This window comes from Monodelphis domestica, chromosome 2, assembly GCF_027887165.1.
Source record: "Monodelphis domestica isolate mMonDom1 chromosome 2, mMonDom1.pri, whole genome shotgun sequence".
Lineage (NCBI taxonomy): Eukaryota > Metazoa > Chordata > Mammalia > Didelphimorphia > Didelphidae > Monodelphis > Monodelphis domestica.
Genome location: NC_077228.1, coordinates 282,277,828 through 282,304,247, shown reverse-complemented (window position 1 = coordinate 282,304,247; position 26,420 = coordinate 282,277,828). Strand labels below are relative to the sequence as shown.

The window sequence follows — 26,420 nt, the reverse complement described above, 5'->3', positions numbered from 1 at the left end:
CATTAAGTCAAATGGGATAATCCATGAAAAGTGTGTTGCAAGCACCCCAAAATGCTAGATTTAGGTCATATGTTTTTCTTATTACTTTTATCATTACCTGCATGTGGGGACTATCCTTTTCCTTTGGAGAGAAAAATCGACCACCTTCTCCACGCTTCCTCGCCATGGCATGACGATGCCTAGACTCATGTAAGTATTTCTGCAATGATAAGAGAGCCTTCTACTTAGCTATTTGCTTAGAGAGCTCGATTATTTAAGCATAATTTCCCCCCTTAAAACAGCTTCAATTCAATAAACATTTTATTAAGTACCTAAAATGTGTAATGTAAATAGTATACTTTTAATTCAGTGGGAAATACAGAGAATAACTGGGAGGAAAATCTGGCAAACAGTTGAGTACTATTAGCAAGTAAAGCTTATTTGAAAAATTAGGTTTTAACTCTGTGATCCCAAATGTCAAAATTTATTAATATCAATATAGCCTTCTTCCTGTCTTTCTTCTTACAATTTATATAAACATAGAAGACAATGCTCATACCAAATTAATGCCTAGGTTATTAGCAATGATTAAATATTATTATCATTGAAGATAAGGAAAATTACTATAGGTAAATTTCCAGAAAAGTCAAAAGGGAAAGAGATTGATGGTAAGATGATTAACTTATGGTCAAAAGCAGCCCTGGTGTACTACTTCTTTTGTTAAACCTTTACCTTTTGTCTTAGAATTGATAATAAGTAATGGTTCCAGGACAGAAAATTGTTAAGGGCTAGGTAATTGAAGCGACTTGTCCAGGATCAAATAGCTAGGTAGAATCTGAGGTCACATTTGAACCCAGGACTTCCCATCTCCAGGCCTGACTTTCTATTTAGTGAGCCACCTAGTTGTCTCCAGTGTACTTCTTCTAAACTCTTTGTAAAGATATACTTACCCTCCTTTCCTTGGGGATTTTCCCTTCAGCCTCTAGTTTGGCTCGAGCTTGTCTCCTTTTAAGAATGCGGTGATACTGCTTAGCATTTACATAGAGGGGCTCCTCTTCAAGCATTTCTGCTCCAGGCAAGGGGATCCTCTGGATAGCAGGCACAGAACCTGCCCCTGGTACCATCTGAGTAAGAAAGAACCCAGAACTAACTAAATAGCAGCAAAAAGGCCCTGACAAAGCAGAGTTGCTGGATCCCTGCTTACCCTCTTTTCTTCTGCAGCAAGAAACACAAAGATGGCTTTAAAATATCTCAAAACAAATCATGTCCACTGCTTGCTTCATCTACCATGAATACCTGCTGCCATCTAATGGCTATCTTTGAAATTACTGATACCAGCAGAAACAGCAGTAAGGTACACACACATCAATGTTGGCAGAATGTACCAATCTCATTTTACTTAATATTTACTCATTTACTCAGATTCATCACTGCTTCACACAATGTTAGCTCAAACCTACAGTAGCAAATACCAAAAATAATTATCTAATTCTTACTTGCCATTTCTGGTGAAACTCAAACTAACCACTGACAGCCTTGTTCTACTGAGTTTTTGGTGTCCTAAAGAGCTGACTGTGGTCCATAGGAGCCAGTCTCTTAAGTCATTTGATCATTTTTTTTATCATCCTGCTAAATAACTATCCCAACAAAACTGCCCTCAAAACCAATTTGATCCCTGAGGGACCTTCTATTTCCAGTAACATGTTCATTTTTCACAAAGGAAGAGTCTATATATTCTTTCCACTGCAGAGAATGGCAAATTCAAGCCTTCGTTTTGTTACTAGTTAAACTGTTTATGTATAAAATACTAGAAGCCCAAAGATCTTATGGGATTGAACAATTCTTCCCTAATATATGAGAGCATCTCATTGTTATTCTTGTACAATGTTTACCTAAAATGTCCTTCTCTGATAGTTTTATGTAAATTATATTTTTGTAAATTAAGTAATTAAAATATTCTATAGTTTGCTGTTTTAAAGGGGCTTCTTTAGCAAAACCCTTCAATAACTCAAAAAAATCCTTTGTTAAAACGATTAATCACTCTAAATTATTTACTAACATACAGATTCTCACCTACTAATAGAATGTAAGCTCCTTGCCAGCAGGGAATGTTTTGTTTTCATCTTTGTGTCCCCAGTGCTTGGCACGGAGCCTTGCACATAGTAAGGGCTTAATAAATGCTTGGTGAATACCTGCAATGAAGGGCAGGGGGAAGGAGAAGGGCAGGATGAGTGGATGCACAGAATGGGCTCCCCACCCCCACCCCAACACACACACATTTCTCTACTAGTGAAGGATCTGACTAAGAATTTCACTTTAAAATTAAATCCTTAACTAAAAAGTTTTACAGAGCTTCATAATTCATGTGCATAAAAATAGTCTTATATCACTTTTTATAGGATCTCTGAACCAGAACAAATACCAAAGTTGTATTACATAACTTTTGTAAATGAAATCAGCTCTCTAGAAGGTATAAATCCAGATTTCAAGGAATCACTGGAGTTAAAAAATTGTACCACCAGTTAGAGGATCATCATAGAATCATAGAGCTGGAAAGGACCTCAGGGGTCACCTTGTCCAACCCCCTCATTTTACAGATGAGGAAACTGAGGCCCAAGAAGATTAGGTGACTTGCCCAAGGTCATACAGGTGGGATCAGATGTGGGGGACCAAATCCAGGTCCAGATTCCAGAGCCAGTGCCCTTTCCATTGTAATTGTTGTCACAGAATTATAAACCTAGACAGTACCTTATGGATGATATAGCCTAATGTCTTCATTTTATACAAGAGGAAACTTGAGTACCAAAACCTGTAGAGAAGAGGCGACAACAGGACTAATTACTCACCATGACCATTCCTCCTGAATTGACCACATTCCCAGCAACTGGTAGTGTCACAGTAACAGTCCCTTGTCCACTGCTAGTTGTATTTGTATTTGCTCCTGTCTGGACAATCTGTGCTCCTGCTAAACTGGCTGCTGGGATGGTAATCATGCCAGAAACAGGAACTGTAACTAAGAAAATAAAACATTTTTTAAGTGCAAACATAGTGAAGGAAAGTTAGTCTCTCCTACTGAACACACACTAACCCAGGGTGGCTAAGCTGATAGAAAAGGAAAAAAATATTGGCAGGCATCTCTTCGACTTTCTATCTTTTCGAGTAAAAATTGATTTCCTCTAAACAGAGTCCAAGAGGACCAGCCTGGGCCCTAGCACCCACTCGATCTTCATGGCAGCTGGAACGATTTGGGATATTCATGTGAGCATTTCCCATATTTAGGGGAGTAGTATTTTTTTTAAAGGATCTGCATCTGTAGAATCTCTTCTGCAAGTTGGACTGACCACAGTGATATGTCCTGTTTTCAAGCAAGATCTCAAGATCAATGAGACCATATGTAAAAAGTGCTTTGTAAATCTTTACATGTTGGACAAAAGTTACCTTTAATTATGAATATAATTTTTATTATTCAAAGGTAAAGGTTGCTTCTTTTTAATAATTTAAAAAGTTGCCTTCCCAATAAAAGTAGCCTTTGTAACAAATTACATTTTTAAATCATGCTAGAACTGTCCAGAAGCCAAAGGATGTAGATTAGGGTATTAATATTAAGTATTTTTAAATTATAAAATCCTAGAATCAAAAAGGTCCTTTGAAGTTATCTGGTTCACTCTTCCATCCAATGCAGGAATTCTATTTCTACAATATTCTAGCTCTGTATGAACTAATTCTGAGCTGAAAAGTTTGCTGCATCTGGGTAGCTGGTGCTAATAGAAAGTCCTTTACAGTGAGCTGAAATCCACATTTCCCTATAACTTCTACCTATTGGTCCCAATTCTGACCACTGAAGCACAAAGGGTAGTTCCCTCTTCCATATCTGAAGATAGCCCTTCAAATATATGAAGATCGTATATTCTTTCCCTAAAGACTTTTTTTCTCCAGGTTCAATATTCAAGTCAGTCAATACTTCCTTAAGTAACAGGACATTCAGAATTTCTACAATTTTTGGTCACTTTCTTCTAGACTATATATCAATCCCACCCACACATTCTTAAAACTAGATGTCTAGAATTGGAAACGACACTTTTATTTATTTTATTTAATGCAGCCTGAATGCATTTGTTTTTATGTATCCCAAGCCTAATATAGCTGTTGAATTGAAAGCTATATTGTACTAGACTTGTATTGAGAACAGTTACAACAAAATGTGCTATGATTGAAAAAAAAATCCCTAAAATATCATCTTTTGGGTTTTTGGAGCAGAACTGTGAATTCACCAGTATAGGAAATTCCCTCTCCAATACAGCTTAGCACATGTTCTTCAACTTATAATATTAAAGAGTTGCTTGAGGCGCCTGAAAAATTAAGTTATTTGCCCATGGTCTTCAAAGAGCCAGAATATGTCTCACTCCAAGATCAATTATCTATTCACTACACCATGCTACCAACCTTATATTATACTAACTGAAATATCAAGTTCACAACAAGGGAGGTAATAGTCTAGCCCTAATCTACTTGGGTCTGATTCCAACCAAATTCTCCCTTTGAAATAAATATTCATGCTTTTTATTAGTCGTGAACTTGAGACTCAGTCAATACACAGCTGAAGGTCATAAGTCAACTGCAAAACATAAACGAAAATTCAGATTCTCAGTACCTTGAACAGATAATAGAAAGTGTCCTAGGATCAGATACTGCAACAAGGCTACAAATACTATGCTTGTACATACTAAACCAATCCCTCTCTACCACAACCTTCTTTCTACCAATAAACCCAAAACTTCTACTTCTAAAACTCTAGTCATCGTCAACCTTTAAATTCCAATATCTGGAAACATTTCCATGTTTGCTTTCAGTTTTCAAGTTCTGAACCAGCAGGATTCCAAAAACCAAGGTTTTATAAACTTTCCCACATAGAAAACCCCATTGCATTTAGAAAAATGATTGCTTTATTTTGATAAAAGAAAACTAATGAAACTACCCAAGTCTGAGAAAGATATGGAAGAATGAAAAGTACAATTTCTTGGAAGCTGGATGCCTCTTCTTTAGATGTGAGCCAACTACCCAAGAGAAACACAACACAACTGAAAAAGAGTGCCACAGTGATCCAAGGGCACACAGGTTGCTCATACCTTGCTGGAGGATAGTGCCATCTGCATTAACTGGCTGATAGACAATGGTCTGACCTTCTGCAGTCTGTGCCACCTGCTGACCCTGGACAGCTATCTGCTGCTGAGTCTGCAAGAAGACAACAATAAGTACCACCAATAGACAATACATATCCTCCTAAAAGTATCCTCAAAGTAAAAGAGGAGGTTCCAAATAGATAATATGCTTTTTATAAATATTTTATTGAAAGGGATTAGTTTTTAAAAGTCAACTTTTAAGAAAAAGGGGCTACTTATTGGAGGGAAAGAATTAAACAGTCACATAAAGGCCAAGAGTAGCTGCCAGTAACAGAATACAAGTTGGAACTTCTGTTCCTTCTATTAGATACTTGTTTCAAATCTTCAGATTCTTTAGTTTCAACTCCCCATTAAACCCACTCCCCATTAAAAATAATAAGTTTTTAGATCTGTAATTCAAATTCTGCATCTTTTGGAAGCTTTTGCAGATACTAACTTCTCATGTCTGGTATATATAATGTTTTGGTATAGCCTATAAATACTTTCAAATTAACCGTTTTCCTATATTCTAGAAGAGCAAGATTACCTGGGTCTGGCCAGCAGTGACAGCTGTCTGGGGCTGCTGAATGATGATCTGCTGGGTCTGGCCTTGCTGACCCTGCACCTGCACAGCCTGACCCCCTTGAATCTGAATCTGTCCTGGTTGCACCAATTGGATCTATAAAAAGGTAAAAAGACAAAAAAAGTCATCTCAAAACTTTCCTCATTTGGTCTTTCAATTTTATCTTCTCTCAATTCCTTAGAAAAGTGGCATGTTAAGAAAGAAATGAGAGGCACTATTACCTTTGACCTCTCCATCAATCTGAATTAAAAACAAACAAACAAACAAAAAAAACAGCAAACTTATTTATTTCAGTTTAGTTCAAGAAAGAATGGATAGTTCTTGAAGTAGGATGAATTTCATAGGATCCTAGAGGCAGAGCTAGAAGGAACACATACCAAAAGCTCCAACCATAATTGGCCAAGGAAATGCTAGAAGAAATTACTGAGATAAATGTAGGATTTCTTCTAGAGCACTGAGGCCATGGGAAGTAATTTTCTTAAACAAGAAAAAAAGGAAAGAACTAAAAACTTTTAAATTGACATTTAAAAAATTTTGAATTACAAATTACCTCCCTCCAGTCTCTCCCCTACCCGGCAAGGAGGCAAGAAATGATACCTATTATACACATGAGATCATGCTAAACACATTTCTGTATTACTCATAGAGGGTGGGAAGGCAAGAAAAAAAATAAAATGACAAAAATTTGCTTCAATTAGTAGTCAGAGTTTATCAGTTTTCTCTCTCAAAGTAGATAGCATTTTTCCATCCAGAGTCCTTTGGAAATGTCATGGATTGTTACTTTGATCAAAGTAGCTATTAAGTTTTTTCTAGCTGATCATCATTAGAATGTTGCTATTACTGTGTACAATGTCTTCCTGGTTCTGCACTTCTCTCTGCATCAGGTATATAGGAATTCCCAGGTTTTTATGAAACCATTCCCTTCATCACTTCTTAAGCACAATAGTATTCCATCATAATCATTCCATCACAAATCACAACTAGTTTAGCCATTCTTCAATTGATAGACATCCCTTCAATTTCCAAGTCTTTGCCACCACACACAAAAAGTGGACATAAATATTTTTGTACATATTTTTATACAGGTTCTTTTTCTTGTGTTTCTTTGGGATACAAAGCCAGTAGTGGTGTTGCAGGTCCTTTGGGCATAGTTCCAAATTGGAAACTAAAATACTAATAAGAAAATGGAGAGGGTAATAAAAGCCTGGGATACTATTTCAAATACTGATACATTTATTTTGTCTGCAAGGCACAAAATAACTAGGAAACATTGTGGAGAGGAGATGTTACAGAATTGAGTTTTAAGAAAATAAAAGTTTCTTCTAGATCCTTGGTTACTTTGCATAGCTTTTATGGTAATCATTTTCCTTTCTCTTAAAGAGTCTTTCCTCCTTACTACAACTGTTGCTTCACATTTGATCCAACTCAGCTATTTTCTGGCTGTGCACTCTCAGCCAATGAACCCTCCAAACCACTGAAGGCCAAAGATGATGCCCTGAGGTCCTTAAGTCACTCAGCAGCCAGAACTAAAATAAACTTAAATAATTCACTATATTTAACTAGTCACCAGTCAGATGAGACCAGATCATCTATATTTTATAACCTTTCCAGTCAATCATCTCAGTCATCTTGTTATCTGCTCTTCTGGTATTAACCCCCTGCCCCAGCCATATACTCCTCCCCACTCTTCCCTACCCATTTCTTGTTCTGTGAATGGAAATCAAATCTGTGTATCAATGTATTGCCATTGCTTCTGGAAAGGCTGTGTACAGATTTTTCTATGGTTTTATTAGCATCCCGGTGATTCCCTAGACCAAAATACCTCTCCCTTATTACTACTCCCCCCTTTATGTGTTCTCTACCTCATTATACTATAAAATTATTTAGGGTAGAGACTGTCTCACTTTTGTATTTGTATCCTTGGTGTTTAGTACATTGTTTGGGCCAGTAAAAACTTAACCAAGGGACTGCTGGGTGGCATAGTGGATAAAAATCCTGGGCCTGGATTTAGGAACTCATCTCAAACACTTCCTAGCTATGTATGTGAGCCTCGTCGAGTCACTTTAACCCATTTGCCTCAATTTCCTCTATTGTAAAATGATTTGGAGAAGAATGGGAAACCTCTCCAATATCTTTGCCCAAAAAACTCCAAATGGAGTCATAAAGAATTGGATACAACTGAAAAGGACTGAACAACAAAACATTTAACCCTTTTAATATAGTCCTTCAATTTATTTCAGTGGTGCTACTTAAATTTAGACTAATACTTTCTGCTAAAGGCTCACCTTATTCCTATGTTCCTAAAATCCTACTCCTTATTCTACATATCCAACATTGGAATGATCTTATTTCAGTTTCTAAGAAGGAAAACCAGATGGATACAGGAAAAGAGGAAATAATAAAATTATTTAGTGTAATTAATATTGTTACTCAAGTTCATAACCCCAAAACTATCACTGACTCTTTTCCTCTCCCCCAGATCCAATCAGGTGTTAAGCACTATCAATTAAGCTCCCACATCACTCAATTTTCCATTTCATTCACAGAACCACCAGACTAATCAGGCCCTCACCACCTCTACTCAGACTATTGAACAGATTGCCAACTGCTCTCCCTCATTCCAAGTTGTTTTCTTCAATTTACTGTTTAAAAAAGCTGCCCAAGCCATTTTCCTAAGGCATAGGTATGACCAGGTCACTCCTCTACTCAGAAATCTTCAATGGCTCCATAATGCCTTTAATAGTGACTCCTCTAGACCTCTTTTAAAGAAATTTTCTCTTATGTCACCTCCCCTAAATTTTTACATCTACCAATCACAGCAGATGCTTTTCTCTAGGACTGCCCATTCTTTGGTTCTCACCTCCTTTGATTAGATTTTCTCCAGGACTGTTCACTCTTTAGTTCTCATCTTCTCTGGTTAGATTATATCTTTTGAGTACTTCACACTTCTTTGTTAAATTATCTTTTGTTAGTTACTCGACCTTTTTGAGATTAATTTAACCTTTATAGGTACTTAACACCTTTTTGTAGTAGATCTGAAAATAGACTTAGCTTAAAGTTCTAGTTTCACTATAAGGTATGAGTTAAGTACCTTCATTGTTCAATCAGAAGTTTACAACTTTATCTTCCCCTAAAGTTCTGTCTGAGTAGGGTGGAATAATTTTTCAAGTTTCACAATAGAAAATATGGACTCTTTAGTCTGGCATTTAATGTTTTCTATAGTATGACTTCTACCTGCCTTTCCAGCCTTGTTTCATATTAGTTCCTTACACAAACTCTACATTCTAGCAGAACTAGAACACAAAGATTTCTAATTTGATATGTGTTCTGTTCAATATGTATTTACACAAGCCATTACTCATGCCTAGAATGGAATCCTTCTTCAATTCAATCTCTTAGAAACCTTGTCTTTTTTAAAGGCACAATTCAGGTACCAGTTCTTCCACGAAGACTTCTGGGTCCAACTGCCAAACTCCTGTCCAGTTATTAGTGTTCTAACTCCCTCTTCAATTCTTCTTTTCTATACATATTGTTCTCCCCAATAAAATATAAACTTTTTGAGGGTAGGAACTGCTTTGTCTTTTAATCTCTTGTAGATTAGGCTAGCACATAATAGGTACTTCATAAAAGTTTGGTGAATGAATCCACAAATCGTTTGTAGCAATATGTATACAATACATTTGAAGAGCAAGTTAAACAAGTATTTATTAAATGTCAAGGGCATTATACTAGGTATCAAAGAAAGATACAAAAATAAAGATAGTGTAATTAAAAATTACAACATCAATTTTCAATGGAATGCACTGCCCATACAATTGCATGAAGATGCTTACCTGCTGTAACCCTTGGGTCCCAGACACAGGTACTTGCATGATAGTCTGACCTTGGCCACCAGGAACAGCCTGGACCATAATGGGCTGGCCAGCTGAGGTGATTAGTTGACCTCCACTCACTTGTACCATCAAAGGCTGGCCCTGAACCTAGAAATCAACAGAATAAGAACAATGAAATAAAACTACAAAGAGAAAGAATTTAACCATAAGGCAGTCAATGAGACCATCTATTAAATATTTTTGTCACTTGGAACAAAAATTAGCTAGGAATTGGGGGAAAGAAAAATCAATGTATGAAACCTTTCATCAGCGATTTTCAAAGTGTAAAATATTTATGACTCAATTTTAGCTTAAAGTTAAAATGGAATACAAGTATAATCCTTGGAAGTCTCAACAGATTTACTAAAATGATTTTTATCAACATGCATGAAATAAGTCTTTGGTAGCTGATAAGGAAAAATTGGTTGCTTACCAGTAGACCAGTTTCTGGGAATAGTATTTATTAAAGGGGACAGTGAGGATTCTAAGTAATGTGGAGAGACAGAAGTAGGAAAAAAAAAATACAAGGAGCCTATATGGGAAAGCAACTCCATTTGGGGGTCTTTAGAAGCAAGCTTCTATATTCACTGCCTTTCAAATTATTTGAATCACTTCCAAAATCACCTTGAGATTTCTGAATAATTTTCACTAGTATTCACTGTCTTAAATTATAGATTGATCTTAAATTAATATACTCTATGTGCTGTTCCAACCAATTTAAGTTGTTTGGATTCCTGGAAATGCCCCTTATATAACAAACATATTGATTTAAATTTCAGTAGAATGAGGAATGTGGAAATTATATAGAGGCAGCTGATGTGAACAGAATTCCTATTTTTCAAAGTTCTAAGAGGAAACCACTATAAGCCTATAAGCCTGAAAACTACAAGTACTATGTAATATCTTGATTTTTTTAAATGAAGTGTTCTTTTCTCAGAACTTCTGGAAGCCACAGAGCAAAACATTTCAGTGAAATAGGAAAGAATAAACAAGGGCCACAAGGGTAGTTTGGACCTGCTGCTCTCACATTCTATCATAATTCCAGAATGGTAATTCTTCTAAACCAAGAAAGGAAATTCTTTCACCAAATAAAAGAATTTTATATCTTAAGCCACTAAAATTATTCTCTGGTAAAGAAATTAGTAGCTGACCAGAAGTATGCTGAGAATGGGTCAATTTTTAATTTTAGAGACTAAGAAGTTAGAGATTATTTTTTTTCTGTTATATAAACAAATAAGAGTAAAGGAACATTATGAAGAAAAAGAGTAAAGGAACATTATGAAGAAATTTATATTTCAGGCTTTCTCATTCTGTCACTAGAAAGAATTCCTTATTTATCATCTATGAATGTTACTATCAGATTCTCTTCTGTTTCTCTTTCCTCCTTACTCCAGAGTGGATGCCCTTTGAGACATACTACATATAATATGCAAAACAAGGATAGGTTTTCAGAATATTTATTGCATGAATCCCTAAAAGAAAAACTTACAATTCTCTAAAATAATGAGATCCCTAGAGAAAAAAGGCTGCTACATATTTCCATCAAGAGCTTTCTTTTCTTTAAAAGTCTGAACACACTTATACTTTATGACTACCCATTTAGCTGGTCACCTACCACCTTTCAATCCTTCTCAAGATCACCACTTATGAATTAAATAATGAACCCTAAGAAGTCTTTTTGACATGTGAACAGTTAAAAAGTACATGCATAAGATGAGCAGTCATGGTTAAGTAGCATGTTATGTTTCCATTCCACAGGCAATTAATGACAATCCATAATACTTAACAGACAGTTCTAGCTTTGCGCAAATTCACATTACGCAAATTTGATTTTAAGGAATTTTGAAAGAAATCCATATTCTAAAAAACCCTGCACCTATGTTAACTTTTTGTACACAACTATGCTCTTCTCTCCTCACTCTGGGACTCTCAGCTTAGTGCTGGACATTTACCCCCATTTTCACCAACAAAACAAAGCAAAGCAAAACAAACAAACAAAAGCCTCCATGTGAAGAATGGACACATGAGAAACCTCTGTTTGAAGGCTTGAGACCTTCACAAAGAGGAGACTTACTTTCCCCTTCTTCCCCCCAATACCTGTCTATCTTCTATCTTTGTGTGGTCCCCACATGTTTTTTCCTCCTAGTTTCCACATGACTGGCCCCAGGCCCCATGTGTTCCTGCTTTCAATCCTCTGCCCTGGCCCCCATCTCACCTGTTCTTGAACATGGCAAATGCTAGGTTCCTTCCTATCTCACTCCCTTCCCCACTTCTGCCAACAAATTCACATTACATAAAAATCGTTTTACATAGAGGTCTGTGAAGTGGTCCACTTACGTAAAGCAAGAACTGTCTGCTTTTACATATTAAAACTAAGACAAAGCAAGCAGAAAAGATGAATAAGCCACTGAACTCTGGGGACAAGAACCAAAGAGGTGGCAAATACAAGATCAACTTCTTCCAGGCTGTCACAATCAGAAATGGTTATACATAATTCATTATCTCATAACTGTTCTTTTCTGACAAACTGGCATGAAAAGGAAAGCTAGTACCAGTTCAGTGAAGAGCCATGCAGTGTACAGCACTAAGCAATCAAGATCTGAGCCCTGTATTCAAGCTTTAGCTTTGAAGAATTTCCAATCTATATGGAACAAATTGGCCACAAAATCAGGGTTTGAAACAACTTACCTTCTGGTTCAATTGTTCAAGTAGGTAAATTAAGGAGATATGATTTGAGGTTCATAGATTATTACACCATCCAATCCCAAAGTTTTATATTTATCAAATTCCAAGACTTTAGACTTCAAGATACATAATTAAGAGTTTCAATTTCCCTAGCAAAAGGCAAGGCCTATCTTTAACAAGTTTTTAGCACATTATGAGGTATAATATTGGTTGGTTAATTAAGTTGCCCTAGAGTACCTTCAACTAAACTCACAAATGGTACTATAGTGGACTTGTTCCTAAAAGAGAGGGAACTTCCCCCCAAACCTAACAGTAAAGTAACTTTTTACACATATAAATTTGATGAGCTTATTTGTATTTCACCAATACTTATAGGGTATTTCCAATAGTTTTTGGACTAGGAAAAACTGCTTAATTTAACCAGGTTAAAGATCTCCTCCAGGGAACTATCCAACATAGTTTTCTATTGGTAAAGCGATATATCCTACGTACATATGTGTCAGTGATAATACTTTAATCATCTTAGCTCTTCTGTTGCCTACTTAGGACATCTAATAATTTACTTCCTTCTATGGGAATACATTAGTACTGTCAGTCTACTGTGAATCAACTAGTAAATTAATCAATCTAATGGCTTTCACTTAGTTTTTAGTGGTTATTCCTGGCAAAAATTTTTTAAAAGCTAATCTTGGCTTATTCAAAATAATACATACTATTAAGCTCACTATTTCCTAGCCATTTAGTTCATTAATAAAAAATAATGGCTAATCCAAGCCTTGTTAATTCAATTTTCTCTTGTTTCCTTTTATCTCAAATTATTGACATTCAGTACATGAGTAAAGATCAAACTCCTAATTAAACTTCTAAGTTGATTTAAAATTCCTACTGCTGAGAATTGCTTCTAGTTACTCATTCAATCACTCACTTTCTATTAATTCCAAAAATAGATATGTATGGTTTCAGAACTGGATGACAACAGTTCCCTGCATGCTTTCCAGGAAACATTAAGAAACGCAATAGGAATTTTTATAGTTCTCAAATGAAAACTGGCAGTACCAAATAGAGGAATCACATGCCACTCACTTTTTACAATTCCCATTTCAAACCCTGATAAAACAGCATCAGAAATGAAGTGGAGAGGAATTTCATGCAGTGGTCACATAGATACAATTAGAGAGATCACCACTACCTGGAGTGTCTGGACTTGCTGGCCTGAGGCGGATGCCACCTGGGCCTCTGTCTGCAACTGGACAGCAGTGACACCACCCTGCTGCTGGGAATAGGAACAGGAATAGCTTGAAACTTGTCGACAAGGAAACGTACAGCTCAAGACAAGAGATCACCTTACCTCCTGGAGGGACAGAGAGTCTCTCCTCAAAAGTCCCCCTTCCTGGACTCTCAGACGGAAAGAACAGACCTATGTTGCTATTGTTACCAAGTGGAATAATGATAGGAAGATATGCATCTGTCCACCTACTGAGACTCAAAACTACTCTTTATTATGCCACGGTTAAAGTATTTTTCATCATGTTTAAAACCAAATTGCAAAGTAGCCTTTAGAAAGAAGCTACTTTGATCCATTTGCTTATAGAAGCATTAAAGGGCTCTTTTGTATTACAACACTCCTTTGTTTTTCAACTGCATTTAGACAACAAAATTATTTTTTTAATGGAACTAGAGCTACATTTTCAAAATGAAAATGTACAATTGAAGAATTTCATAGTTTGAACACAACTGGTTCAAGTCAATAAATATGTAATGAGTGCCTATGACATGTACAACACCTTTTTGGACTGAAAAGCATATAAACCCAAGACTAGCTTTTGCTTTTGAGGACCTTACAAAAATCTATGATGCAATGGGAATAAATTAAAAACTAATTATCTTTACAAATTCATGACTTTTATAACCTCAAACTAAAACTACTTGTATTCAAATCAACTACCTTAGAGGCAATAAAGAAATAAATGAATCTACTGGATTTCACTTAATTTTTAATAGTTACTCCTGACAAAACTTTTTAAAACGCTTATTAGCATAGTAGATGATGATGCTTTTGTGTGACTTCTACCTTTGGAAGGTGTAATCTCAGAGAAAAGAAATCTTTTTGATTGAAATTGACTTCATCCATTGGCTACCAATCAGATACAACTTTCTATTATGCTCTCTGGACACCCCAGGCTTCTAAATACCATATGTAAGAGTTTGGAAAGAATGCCAAACACAACAAAAAGCAAACTCTTTTGTCATTTATATCAGATTAATCAACATTTTTATCTAAAATCAGACTGAAGTACAATGAGTAATGTCTCTTCCCTGTAAACCCCCCCCCCCAATGTAGATAGAGACTTATCCTAAAATAAACTTATGTAAAAAAAAAATTAGAAAATGTCATCTGTATACATCTTACAACAATACCCTGCCCTGGATTTGGGATTAATTTAAAAACCAGCAGCTCCTAATCTCTTTCCAATGCACTGTCCAAATATTATACTACTGCTGAACTAGAAATTAACTCTCCAAAATAATCATCTTGTGGACCAGTTCAAAATAGATCTATTTGGATCTGAGTGTTTTGTTTTCATCTACTGTTGAAAGCCAGTGTTCATATACCAATCCCATCAGGAAAAGAAACAGAACAGAAACAGTTCAATAAATTCACTTAAAGACAAATCCAACAATTCCAAACTTCCACAAGAAAGCAGCCAGATATGTGAACTTTAATAATTTGCCAGGAGGCCTAGGTTAATTAATAAGGAAGATAGACTGTTCAGATAACATGAAGAAACAATTTCAGTGGGCTGTGGATAGAATACAAGTTGCAAAGAAACCTGAATACATATAGGCAGTATGATACTGAATCCAAATATAAAGAAATACTATCAGGCAAATCTCTGGACCTTTGCATTTCACCAGACCAGAACACAGTAATTTTCAATGGTCTTGCAGCAGTCACATTCTTGATGTTATTATCAATTCTGTTACTTTGGTACTCAAATTTGAGTCATTCTCATACCTGTTGCTGAATCTGTCCAGCCTGTACAACTATCTGTTCTGTAGAACTATTGCTGTTTGCTGTATACTGCTCCATGTCTCATCTAGGTTGCAATTCAGTATGTGACAAACTCCTGCTGGATGTCCTGGGAGATGGCTAAGAGTGTGCTCCTGTTAGAAAGATTAAGAAAGAAATGTTACTAGAGGATTATAATCTATCTATCTATCTATCTATCTATCTATCTATCTATCTATCTATCTATCTATCTACACATACACACACACTAATGATGGCTGTCAATGAATGACTAATCAATATCATTAAGCACTAAAATTACAAGGCTAAATTAGTATAAATTGGGATTGAAATTATAATATGTCTATACTGAACTTCTACAACACATTTTTTAAATAATGTCAAGGCAGGAGGAATATTTATAAGGCTTGTCTTCGTTCAAAGTGTTTCAGTACATATGCACTATTTTAATCAAGTAGGTAGATTATATACAGGCCCAAGATCAAATTCACTACTAAAAAAGTCATTAAATGTTTTTAAGAAAAGCCTACATAATCAGACTCTAGAGCTTGCATGTGGTCCCATCAAATGGAAGGAAAGGTATTTAACTAGTGAACTGCCTTAGATTTCTTTTAAATTCCCAAACTCCTCCCCAGTTACATTCCCTTCCCACCCCACACCCCCATGATTTCACAGTTCCAGAAATTTTGCCTCTCAACTTCCCTGAGAATCAAATATATGCTGGTTGATGTAGAAAAATAAACTGGAATACAAGACAAGGAGTTGCAAGGCAGCTTCAGGCAGCTTTTCCCAACCCAAGGTAATAGTCTCTTGCCCTTTTTTGCTAAGAGCACATCTATGAAATAATTGCAGCTCACATCAAGACACACATGTATACATACAAGCATCTTATGTAATCGTTACAACCCTAAGAAGTATAATCTATTGCTCGCATTTTATAGATGAAGAAATTAAAGCTCAGGGTTATAAAGCCAGCAGGCTCAGGAGATTCATATCCAAGGGTTACCCACATTCCTAGTCCAGGCATGCTCTCTTCATTTCTCCAGAATGCCTCTGAATATTTCAATTGCATGCGATCCTATTGTTCAGTAAAGTAAAATTCAACCCCACTATTCTTACCTTCACTTGGCCAAATTGCAACCGTATGTAACAGTTTTGCCTCAAAGTATTCTATCTCACTGAGAGCTGTCAATTTTGACAAGCCCTTTTTGATATTATCTTCCAATGATTAATGTAAAATTCAAGTTTTACAACTACAAGAGAAAATAATTTATGTAAAAAATCGTTTTCCTAAGGCATCCCTGCGAAATTGCAAAACCCAAAATTCAGAAATCCTCCACTGAACACAATGTGTATTTTCAGGCACAATATCCAAATGACACTTTTAAGTCCCTCAACTTTCAGCACATAGTATAGACATAACACATGTATACTCTCTAGCAGAGCAGAAAGAGTTTGAACACATTCCCTTTTGACTTATATTGTATTTTCAGAGTTCGGCTTCTAATTTTGTGAAGGGAACTTAAAGAAGAGAAGATACTTCTTCAAATACACATAGGAAAACACACTCCAAAAGTAAATGCTATTTTTAGTTTTCTACATCATGGAACTCTATCCATTAACATGAACAACTTAGAGCTGGTTATTACTTTTGTCAAAGAAAACTGAATTCTAAGAAACAAAGAAAAGGTCCATGAGGATTTATTATTTGACAGGAACAAAAAGTAGATTTGGGACAAAAATCTCTTTATGTTCAAAAGAAATCAATTCTAGTAATAATAAGCAAAACCTCTCAGAAAGTTGAGTAGTTTTTCTAAGATATATGTTTGACTATGCAAATCATGTGATAAACTCTAGTGGATCCCTATTACCTCTAGGATCAAGTAAAAAACCCTGTTTGGTTTTTAAAGCTGGCTTTAAATCAGACTTTTAGCCTGGCTACTTTTGCTTTTCTAGTCTTTTCATTATTCCCTTCTAAGTAATCTATCCAGTGACACTGGCCTCCTTGTTATTCCTCTAATATGACCCTACATCTCTCCACTCTATCTCTATATCTGGAATTCTCACCTTTCTCATCTCTGCCTCCAGGCCTTTTTTCAGTTTCAGCTAAAATTCCACTTTCTGCAAGATGCCTTTCCCAATGTTAGTTAATGCCAGTTCCTACTCAAGATTATTTCCAATTTACTCTGTATATATTTTGTTTTTATGTAACTGTTTGCATGCTTTTCCCATTAGATTTTAAGTTCCTTGAGGGGGCTGTTCTGCCTTCCTTTGCATTCCCAATATAGTGCAATGCTTGTTAACTTATAACCTTGTCAAGGCTAGGTTTTTTTTTATCTTTTTCATCTGAATCCAAATTCTGTACATCTCTACTGAAAAAGCCACCACTCTGAAAATTTCACTGCAGCTAGAATACTAGGATTTAGTTGAATCAAACCTCTCATTTTTAAAGAAGAGTAAGTTTGGTTCCAACATGAAGATAAACACAGAAAAATTATTTCTTAAACAAACTGAAAATGTAAAACATTTTACAAGTAGGCACCTAATACAATGGGAAAAGAACAAATCAAGAGGAGTCTAAGGTTCTGGCTGCCACAAATCAGTAAGAGAAAAAATGATGGTAGGAAAAAATTAACTCCATGTTTTCAGGGCATGAGAAAGTATCCAAGATTAAAAGAAGTCTATACAGTCATTCTTCCAAGGGAGAACAGATTCGTATAGGAAGCTTCCAGGGCACAAATGGACTTGCAGCCTGGACAAGGGAGGCAGCTTGGTTTGGCACCAAGTCTGAAGGGGGCTGCTATTCTGCCCCAGCAACAAGAAAGAGACAGAGAGAGGGAAAGACAGAGAGAGAGAAGAGAGGAGAGACAGGAAAGAGAGAGGAGAAAGAGAGGGGGAGAGGGGGAGAGAGAGAGAAAGGAAATGACGAGCCAAAAGGGGGTGGTAACGGTAACGGGACAGGAGACACAGGGAATGTTGGCTGGAAGGAGGGGCATGGTCAGGCTAGGGGAGTGGGGGGTGGGGGGTGGGAGAAGTAGAGGGGAGGCCACAGGCCTTCCAGATCCAGGAACCAGTCAGACAAGGGAAGTCAGACAGCAGAGAAACCAAAAGGATTGGGGGTGGGGGGGGGAGTGCCACCGAAGGGGTCTTTTGTACCAGGTTTGCCAGACTGCCTGTCCTGGGTTATAAAAGAGGACCTGGTCGAAGCGGACCAGATTCAGAGGATGAGCGAGGGAGTTAGAGGGTGGGGGAGAGACAGAGCAGGCAGGGTTTTAGAGTCCAGGTGATTGAGTGGTGGACAGAGAGTACGAATGAGTGTGAGTGCGTGTACACACACACACACACGTACAATGGGCATGTCCAGACGGGGACCACGGTGAGGAGAAAGGGGTGTTGGATGGTCAGTAAGGTCAGCAAGGGTTTGTAGGGGTGGCACTGACTAGGGACCCACTCCTCCTGGCCACTAGGGCATGAGGGCCCAAGGTGGCGCCGAGGCCCTGTGGAGGTTGGAGGTAGCGCCTGGAGCTGTGTCCGAGCCGGGGATCCGGACCCCATCTGGGGGGTCGGGACCCCTGGGTCAGGGCGCCGCACCCGAGGAGGCCCCGGCCATCCCCACACGGGCGGGGCGGCCCCCTGCAGGCCTCGGCCGGGAGTGGCGGGAGGTCCTCGGTACAGTCACACTACGCCAGGGCCCGGTTCCAGGCGGGCCCGCCCCGCAGGCTCCGCTGCTGCCGCTGCCGCCGCCGCCACCCGCCCCGCTCCCCGGGCTCGGCGGGCGCCTGGGCCTCTCCTGAGTGGTCAGCGAGACCCGCCAATCGGGGCGCTGGGGCCGGCTCTGGGCCGCTGGATATTGGCTCCTCACACTCACCGTGCCTCGCTCCCCCGGTTCGCTGCCCGCGCTGATTGGCTCCAGTACCGGACCCCGAAACCCAATCAGAGGCTCCAGCCGCCGCTGCCGCCGCCACTGCCGCTGCCTGGCAAAATGGCGAACGCGAACAAAGGAGACCCGGGCCCCCCTCCAACCGCCTCGGCGCAGGCGCCTGTAAGCCACGCCCCTCTCCCCGCCCCCCACTCCCCTCCCCAGCTGCGGACTCTCCCCACCCCGAGCCCCGCCCCGCGCTGGGTGCGCACAGCGCACGCGTCCCCGAGACCAGCCTGGGCTCCACCCCGCTACCCTCCGGAAGAATGCGCAGGCTCTTCCAGGCCAAGTCAGCCCACCCTTTCAACTTAAACTCCACTTTGGAGGTGCTACTGCGCAAGCTCTCACCGGCCCTTTCCGTCACTCTCTCCCAATCTCCGCCACAGCTCCTTGAAAGCACACCCCCCCCGTGCTTGGCGCGCAAGCGCTGATTCGTCCCGCGCGTGTTCCCATTCTTCGTATTACGCATGCTTAGCCTGACGGCGGGAGAAATCTCCCGCCGGAAGTTCTCGAAGGGCCGCCACCATAGAGCGCAGCCATCCCTCCGGTCTGGATAGAGGTGCCCCGTTTCCGCTCCCCCAGCGGATCGCGGGAGGCCATTTTAGGTCCCTGTGGGGCAGTCGCGAGTCCGATTTGGCTCGGTCGCGAGCACCCGGGCTGAATCGGAAGTAGCTACCTTCGGGGGCGGAGGCCTGGGTTTCGCGGCAGGTGGCCGGTTCCCGGGACCCGGGTATGTTGGGGCCGTGGACACCCCATCTCCCCGTGGCGCCCCCGGGTTAGGTGAGGGCGGGGGGGGGGGGGCGTCAGTCCTCTCTCTGGGCTCGGGTTGGACCCCGCATGAAAAACTTCTCTCAGGTTCCCACGGTCTTGTCCCTGGAGTGGGAGTCGGGGCGGAGCTAAACCTCACACTCCTCCCCTCTTGGGGGCGGATGGGGGGGGGACGAAGAAGAAAACCAAGAACCTCCACTGGAGGGGTCAAGCCATCCCGCCCCTGTCCCCGAGCCGAGTCGTAAACCCCATTGCCCCATCTGGCTCGGACTAGTCTTTTCCTCTTCCTTTATAATGAGTTATAAATCCGAGGTCATGGATAAATTTCAGAGGGTCCTTGAACTTGGATTGGGAAAAAAAAGCCAAATAAGGCTTTATTTCAATATACTTAGTTCCTTTTATAAACATGCATTTTACTTGACACATTTAGAAAAATTTTGAGAAGGGCTCCAGAGGCTTCACCAGACTGCACAAGCAAAAAAGGGGTTAAGCACCCGGTTCTGGAGTACCTCTGAAACCTCTAAGAGACCTGATTGTGGGAGGAGCCAGAAGCATAGAACTGGAGCTGGAAGGAGCCTTTTTTTTCCTATGCTCCTTATTTTGCAGTTGAGGAAACTGAGACTCAAAGTGGACTAGTAACTCGATTGAGGTCACTTTGCAGAATAGGGGATTTGAACTGGATCTAGGAGCCCAAGTCAAATAAAGGAGGGGCAGACTTGGCTCAAGCAAGGGGAAGGAGATGGGAATGCTGCTGGAGAGCTGGACTGGTGTACCTGCAGTTTTTGCCCTGGATTTATTTTTTGCCACTTTTGGGTGAGAAAACCGAAAGAGTATGGATATAGTAAAAAACAGAGATCCAGGTCAGATAATGTGTATGCTTAATTCTAAGCAAATCGGTTTCCTTTTCCATTCCTCTAGCTGAAGAAGTACTGTTAAGTCCTGGAAATAGCAGCTCCTTATCATGGCCAACAGCCCTGATGAAGATCCAGGAGAGAACAGAGTGCGTAAAAAAATTGTTGACTTATTGGCAAATAAAAATTCAGAATAATTGAGGTCATAGGCATTAAGCACTGTTTTTAATTAAGCAACATAACTGAATTATCTTTCATTAGCTCATTTACTCCAATGAGGCTAATGCAATCTTAGGCAGGGATCATCATTTCCATCTTATTCATGGTTCAGTTCACATTCAGCTCTTTGAATTAATCTCTTGAGGTTTTCTCTGTGAAAGATCATGCTTGATTCTAGTAAGAAAAAAAGTTGCTCTCTAGAAGAGGGAAAAGTGGCCAAAAGAAACAGCCAAGCATTTCTACATATCTATTAAACCATTTTCTCTCACTTCCCCTCCTTGTATGTTCCAGATTGTATATGTGAAAGGGGACCTTTTTGCATGCCCCCAAACAGACTCATTGGCCCACTGCATCAGTGAGGATTGTCGAATGGGTGCTGGGATAGCTGTTCTCTTCAAAAAGAAGTTTGGAGGGGTACAGGAGCTCTTGAATCAACGTGAGTTTGCATAGAGTTTAGGTCTTGCCTTGTGGTTTCAGTGGACTAGGAATATTTGTTTAACTACTATGGGGAAGCCTATGTCCAAAATATCACAAGGATATCCTTCCTGACTAGGAGCTCAGAAGACACTTATTGAAAGCTTTCCAGACTTTATATATCCCTTTATTTTGAATGCTACTATTCTAGTTATGCTATTACACTACCTTCTTAATTGTAGCTTTACTTCTAATCTCCCCCTTTAGTAGTTACATGAACAATAGCTTTAAGTGGTTCCCAATTTCCCACCATAAAATCTTATATGTTGAAGGCTTTATATACTCTGGCCCCCACCACCTTTGTGTATTTTCTTTTGGAAAATTGGGGATGCTAAGCTTTGTTCATAGCCATATAACCAGTATGTGTTAGAAATAGGACTTAAAACTAGATCTGTTGTACTCCAAAGCTGACCATTAACTCTACCATGCTACATATCCAATTCCTCTCCTGGAATAACTTTTTTTTATCACACTGGTCTATTTTCTGTTTACTGGACATGCTTTGCATTTTTCCAACACTGCATCTTTGCTCATGCCATTCCCTTTGAAACCTGGTGAAATCCTCCCTGTCTTTCAAGGCCCAACTCAAATTCTAGCCCTTCTGTGAAGCTTTCCTGGATTACACTAGCCAAAAATGATCTTTCTGTCCTTTGATTGATAGAATTTTTCTATAAGACTTAGCATACCTACATTTCTGGCTTAGTATTTGTTGTTTTCTCCAATAGACTTTTTTCTTTTTTTTTTAACTCTTACCTTCATTCTTAACATTGATACTAATAAGTATTGATGCTAAGAGAGAAGATTGGTAAAGGCTAGGTAATTGGGGTTAAGTGATTTACCCAGGATCACACAGCTAGGAAGTTTCTGAGGCCAGATTTTAACCCAGGTCATCCTGACTCCACTTGAATAAAGTTTTAAGCTCCTGGACAAGGAGGATTATGTATATACATCATTGTATCACTTCATAGTTTCTAAAATACCTAATGCCTTGACTGTTATAGTTACTTAGCAGTTATTGAGTAAATAAGTAAATGTGGTTCATAAAGGATGTTTTGAGTAATGAAAAATATTATATAAATACAACATCATAGATAGATTTTTTTTGTAACTGACAAACTTACTGAGTTTTTGATCTTGTTATTTTGAAACTTAGGTTTGTAGAGAGTTAAAAGAGGAAGAGTGAAGTGGGAATTAGGTATTGGCAAAGTGATAATAGGAAGGGGCCAGTGGTAGATGACAGTAGAAGGGAAGGACAAGATTTTAAGGAGATTAGAAGGGAAAAATTTTGTTCATGGAATGAAGAAGGAATAGAATTTTACTTAGTATTCCCATTTCAAGTCAGAAAGCCTTCCTAATTCATTTTTGTTAAGAGAATTTATATTAATGAACTTAAGAATGAAGAGTAGTGTTTGGGTTTTCTTTTTTTCTTTTATATTAAATACTTGCCTCTTTTTTCTTTTTTTAAAGAAAAGAAATCTGGAGAAGTGGCAGTGCTAAAGAGAGATGAAAGATATATATACTACCTGGTAAGAGGAAATTAGCCTTTTAGTATGCTTTGAAGGTTGACTGAAAACATGTGTGGTTGTCTTTTTGGAGGAGAAAATTTCTAATTGATGTAATGGACAAGGAACACCCTGACTATTGGAATCTTGCATATGATAGTTTTAATAAATTTTTTAAGCCACATATATCACAAAATTCAAGACTATTATACAGAGAATATTTTATCTGACACATGACTGTCAGGTGAAACAAATACTTTATTGCTGGATGATTATAATACATTATTGACTTTTAACTCCATGTCATTTTTGCCTAATAAGAGCCTAAATCTTCCCTTTGTGTTTAGATTACAAAGAAGAGGGCTTCACACAAGCCAACTTATGAGAACTTACAAAAGAGTTTAGAGGCCATGAAAACCCATTGTCTGAAGAATGGGGTCACTGACCTCTCCATGCCTAGGTAAGGAATTCTGGGGTTCAGAATTAAAATTTCATTATTCATTAATTTGGGGATATAAAGGATATTGATGTACTCTGCTGCCTGCAAGGTTATAATGTAAGTGGTCTTAAGCCATGCCCATTGTCCAGTTTATTCACACTGAATAGTTAAAGTGTGTTGTTCATGATAATGGTTCACTGAGAGAAGCATTGAGACTTAGTGTAAAGGAAGCTGGCCTCAAAGCCAGGATGCTCTGAGCTTAAGTTTCACCTCTGACACATATAGCGTGTTGATCCTGGCAAGTCACTTAGCTTTTCAGTGCACTAGGCAATTCTCAGAACTATAAATTTGCAGAGAAGGTATTGAACCACATTGGTAGAGAAAATTTTTCATGGAGAATGATCCCTATGCCAATGTAATTAGAAATCCACTTCTATCTTTGGCTAATGGTGATGAAATAGGCAACTGTTCTCCTCTATACTACACAGACTGGAACAGTTTACTCAGTTTTGTTTGTAAAATACCAATTCATGCATAATGTTTAAAAGTTAGTGCTTTGACTCCTAAAGTCATATGAGCTTAGGAACAAAGTCTGGACTGTTTGGACTTCTTCATGCCCCATCCAGACTTCAGATGTTAACATCCAGGTGTTAAACATTTGGCACAAAAGTAGTAAAATAGAAGATAGGCCATTGTACCTCAGAACATTCATTGGTATGCTGGTGCTGTGATTCTATAACTGTTCTGAGGCAATTGGAGCCTTTGGGAGTCACATTGGGATTCTAGTATTCTTCTTCCTTTAAATTCCTTCCATCTGTTAGGAAGCTAATCAGTTCCCCTTCCTCATGTCCAAAAAATGTTTAGGAACAGGGCTACAGTGATTGTCTTTTATTTTTTTCTTCTAGTAGTAGTTTGGACTAGTGACTTAAAATCTGGACCCATTTGTGGATAATTTACCAGCGACTGAATTAAGCCATCATCACTTACTTTTCTCTTTTGTAAAGTGAGCATTGATGATGCCAGATCTCTACCTGCCTCTAGGATTGATAAGAATCAATATAATAGAGAATGCCTGCCTTCAAATGGAAAGAAAGTATCAAGAAAATGTCAGGGAGTATGGTTTGTAAACAATTTCAAATGTCTCCTCAGGGAATAATATCTTTTTCTGATTTAGCTGCTTATAATGAAGATATTGATTTATAATAATAAAGCGTTTCATTAGCCTTTTAAAGCTGTTATTACAGAGTACTTTTAACAGCTGTATGAAGTAGGCCACACTTGCATTCTTCTCCTTTCATAGTTGAAACTAAGGCCTAAGAGTGGTAGCTATTAGAACCCAGGTTTCTGACCATAAAATGAATGTTCTCCCCTATACAACACTATACATTAAGTAGAAATTGAACTAGTAGTATTTTCAAGGTAGAAACCAAGTGCTCTATCTAGTTAGATTATATAAAGAAATTATTTCCACAAAACTTACTGTATTTTAGGCAGATGTCTCTGAAGAGACTAGCCCAGTGATGACGAACCTTTTAAAGACCACATACTCAGACTGCAACCCTCATGTTTCATGGGAGCCCCCCACCTTACCCCAGATGGGAGGGAAGAAGTGCTCCCACTGGGCTGCTGGGTAGAGGGGCAGGTGATGTGATAAATGTTCTTAGCTGAGAGTGGAGAGGGGGATGGGAGCAGCCCCCTCTTGCACATGTGTCATTTATTCACCAACATGGCACTAGCCAATGCTCGTCCTTCTTTCTCCTACACCTTTGGGATCTATTATCATTGGAAATATTATTTTAGAGTTCTTACATTCCCTCTTACTGCCAGGCAGTTTTCATTAGGAAGTATAGAAAAAAATCTTTCTTCTTCGCTTTCTTAATTTTCAGGGTGTTCTGTGAAAATTTTAGACTTTTCTAAAAGTGTGCTTTGGAATGAAAAAGATTGAGAAGCAGTATTATACTAGGAAAAGTGCTGTAAATTGCTGTTTGCCTTTGGGACTGACCAGGGCTAGCCTTACGTGACTCAATACAACTATTTCTTGACCTAATACAAACCCAAACAGTGAAATTCCCCACCACCCTAAAGAACTTCTTCTTTCTCTGTTTGCTGTGCAATGTAGCCTTCATGGAAAGGGTTTTGGGCTAGGGAATGGGGTGGGCAGGGTTAGCTCTGAGTACCTCATTTCCCCCCAACAAGGATATTTTTGTTTCTTCCAGGATTGGATGTGGTCTTGATCGCCTACAGTGGGAGAAAGTGTCTGCAATGATTGAAGAGGTGTTTGAGGGCACAGACATCAGGATTACTGTATATACTCTCTGAACAGATGGTCCTTGTGGATGTGTCCATGTCTCTCATCTCACCCCCACTAATCCCAGAGAACTGGGACAGGAGATCTTAAATTGCAGGGAAAAGTTTTATTTGAAGTAGTCTATCTCTTACACTGGCCAGATTCAAGTTGCTGTTGTTTGGATGGACTTTGAAGACTGGGGTATTTCAAATATGTTGCTGTTATGTTCAAATGAGGGTGTGTAGCTGATGGTTGGTGATGATCTGTTAGTTGGGGAAATGCTGGGTGGTAGTTTAACAGGATGAACACCCTTTGGCATGTAACATTGATTTGTTCAGCTGGCCACTAAGTGGCAGCATTGACTCTGCTCTTTAAAGAGAGCAATTTCAGGGAGGATGAAAGTTTCAATTGGTTTGGCATTTCTTTTTTTGTATTTTTGCCCCCCCTGAAATCATGATTTGTGCACTTGTTCAGTGTTGTCTTTGTGTTGCCAGAGCCATTCTAGGATGGGTGAATTAAGATGTTTTTTTAAAAAAAAATTTGTATAACTGAGCTTTATGTTGTTGACAGGAGAAATTCTCTTCTGTTGAATAACGTGAAAAGAATAAAGAGCTTTCTCTTGAGTTTTGTAAAATGAGATTTTGTGCTCATG

The 26,420-nt window shown here is 38.8% G+C and overlaps 2 protein-coding genes across 13 annotated transcripts in view; one reads left to right on the top strand and one right to left on the bottom strand.

The window, feature by feature from the left end:
* The window catches only part of NFYA (nuclear transcription factor Y subunit alpha), a 28,087-nt gene extending 8,405 nt beyond the window's left edge, over positions 1-19,682 (bottom strand). Inside the window, exons 1-9 of one of the 9 annotated variants that reach the window (XM_056818191.1) lie at positions 19,577-19,682; positions 15,295-15,443; positions 13,465-13,551; positions 9,555-9,701; positions 5,686-5,817; positions 5,106-5,211; positions 2,826-2,992; positions 930-1,103; positions 98-199 (exon numbers count right to left, since the gene is read on the bottom strand). In XM_056818191.1, the coding sequence (XP_056674169.1) occupies positions 98-199; positions 930-1,103; positions 2,826-2,992; positions 5,106-5,211; positions 5,686-5,817; positions 9,555-9,701; positions 13,465-13,551; positions 15,295-15,369 (990 nt within the window). In that variant the 5' untranslated portion in view covers positions 15,370-15,443; positions 19,577-19,682. Of the gene's footprint in view, positions 1-97; positions 200-929; positions 1,104-2,825; positions 2,993-5,105; positions 5,212-5,685; positions 5,818-9,554; positions 9,702-13,464; positions 13,552-15,294; positions 15,444-17,376; positions 18,326-18,658; positions 18,883-19,177; positions 19,316-19,576 lie in introns of those variants that run through there. The other 8 variants (XM_056818193.1, XM_056818187.1, XM_056818194.1 and 5 more) reach the window with 8 other exon arrangements.
* OARD1 (O-acyl-ADP-ribose deacylase 1) lies at positions 19,228-26,391 on the top strand. 4 transcript variants are annotated; one of them, XM_007483846.3, is made up of 6 exons: positions 19,228-19,351; positions 20,915-20,996; positions 21,358-21,502; positions 23,008-23,066; positions 23,390-23,502; positions 25,698-26,391. In XM_007483846.3, exons 2-6 carry the CDS (start codon positions 20,958-20,960, stop codon positions 25,798-25,800), a joined length of 459 nt encoding a protein of 152 aa, XP_007483908.1. In that variant the 5' UTR covers positions 19,228-19,351; positions 20,915-20,957; the 3' UTR covers positions 25,801-26,391. The 4 variants fall into 4 exon arrangements, with proteins under 4 accessions (XP_007483908.1, XP_001370260.1, XP_007483907.1 ...); XM_001370223.5 differs by lacking the exon at positions 19,228-19,351 and adding an exon at positions 19,770-19,958; XM_007483845.3 differs by lacking the exon at positions 19,228-19,351 and adding an exon at positions 19,770-20,008.
* Positions 26,392-26,420: the final 29 nt, after the last annotated feature.

Coding starts and splice junctions, on each gene's coding strand:
- OARD1 (XM_007483846.3), top strand. CDS start 20,958: ATGGCCAACAGCCCTGATGAAGATCCAGGAGAGAACAGA. Junction 21,503..23,007: donor ACAGGAGCTCTTGAATCAAC/GTGAGTTTGCAT, acceptor CTTTTTTTAAAG/AAAAGAAATCTGGAGAAGTG. Junction 23,503..25,697: donor ACTGACCTCTCCATGCCTAG/GTAAGGAATTCT, acceptor TGTTTCTTCCAG/GATTGGATGTGGTCTTGATC.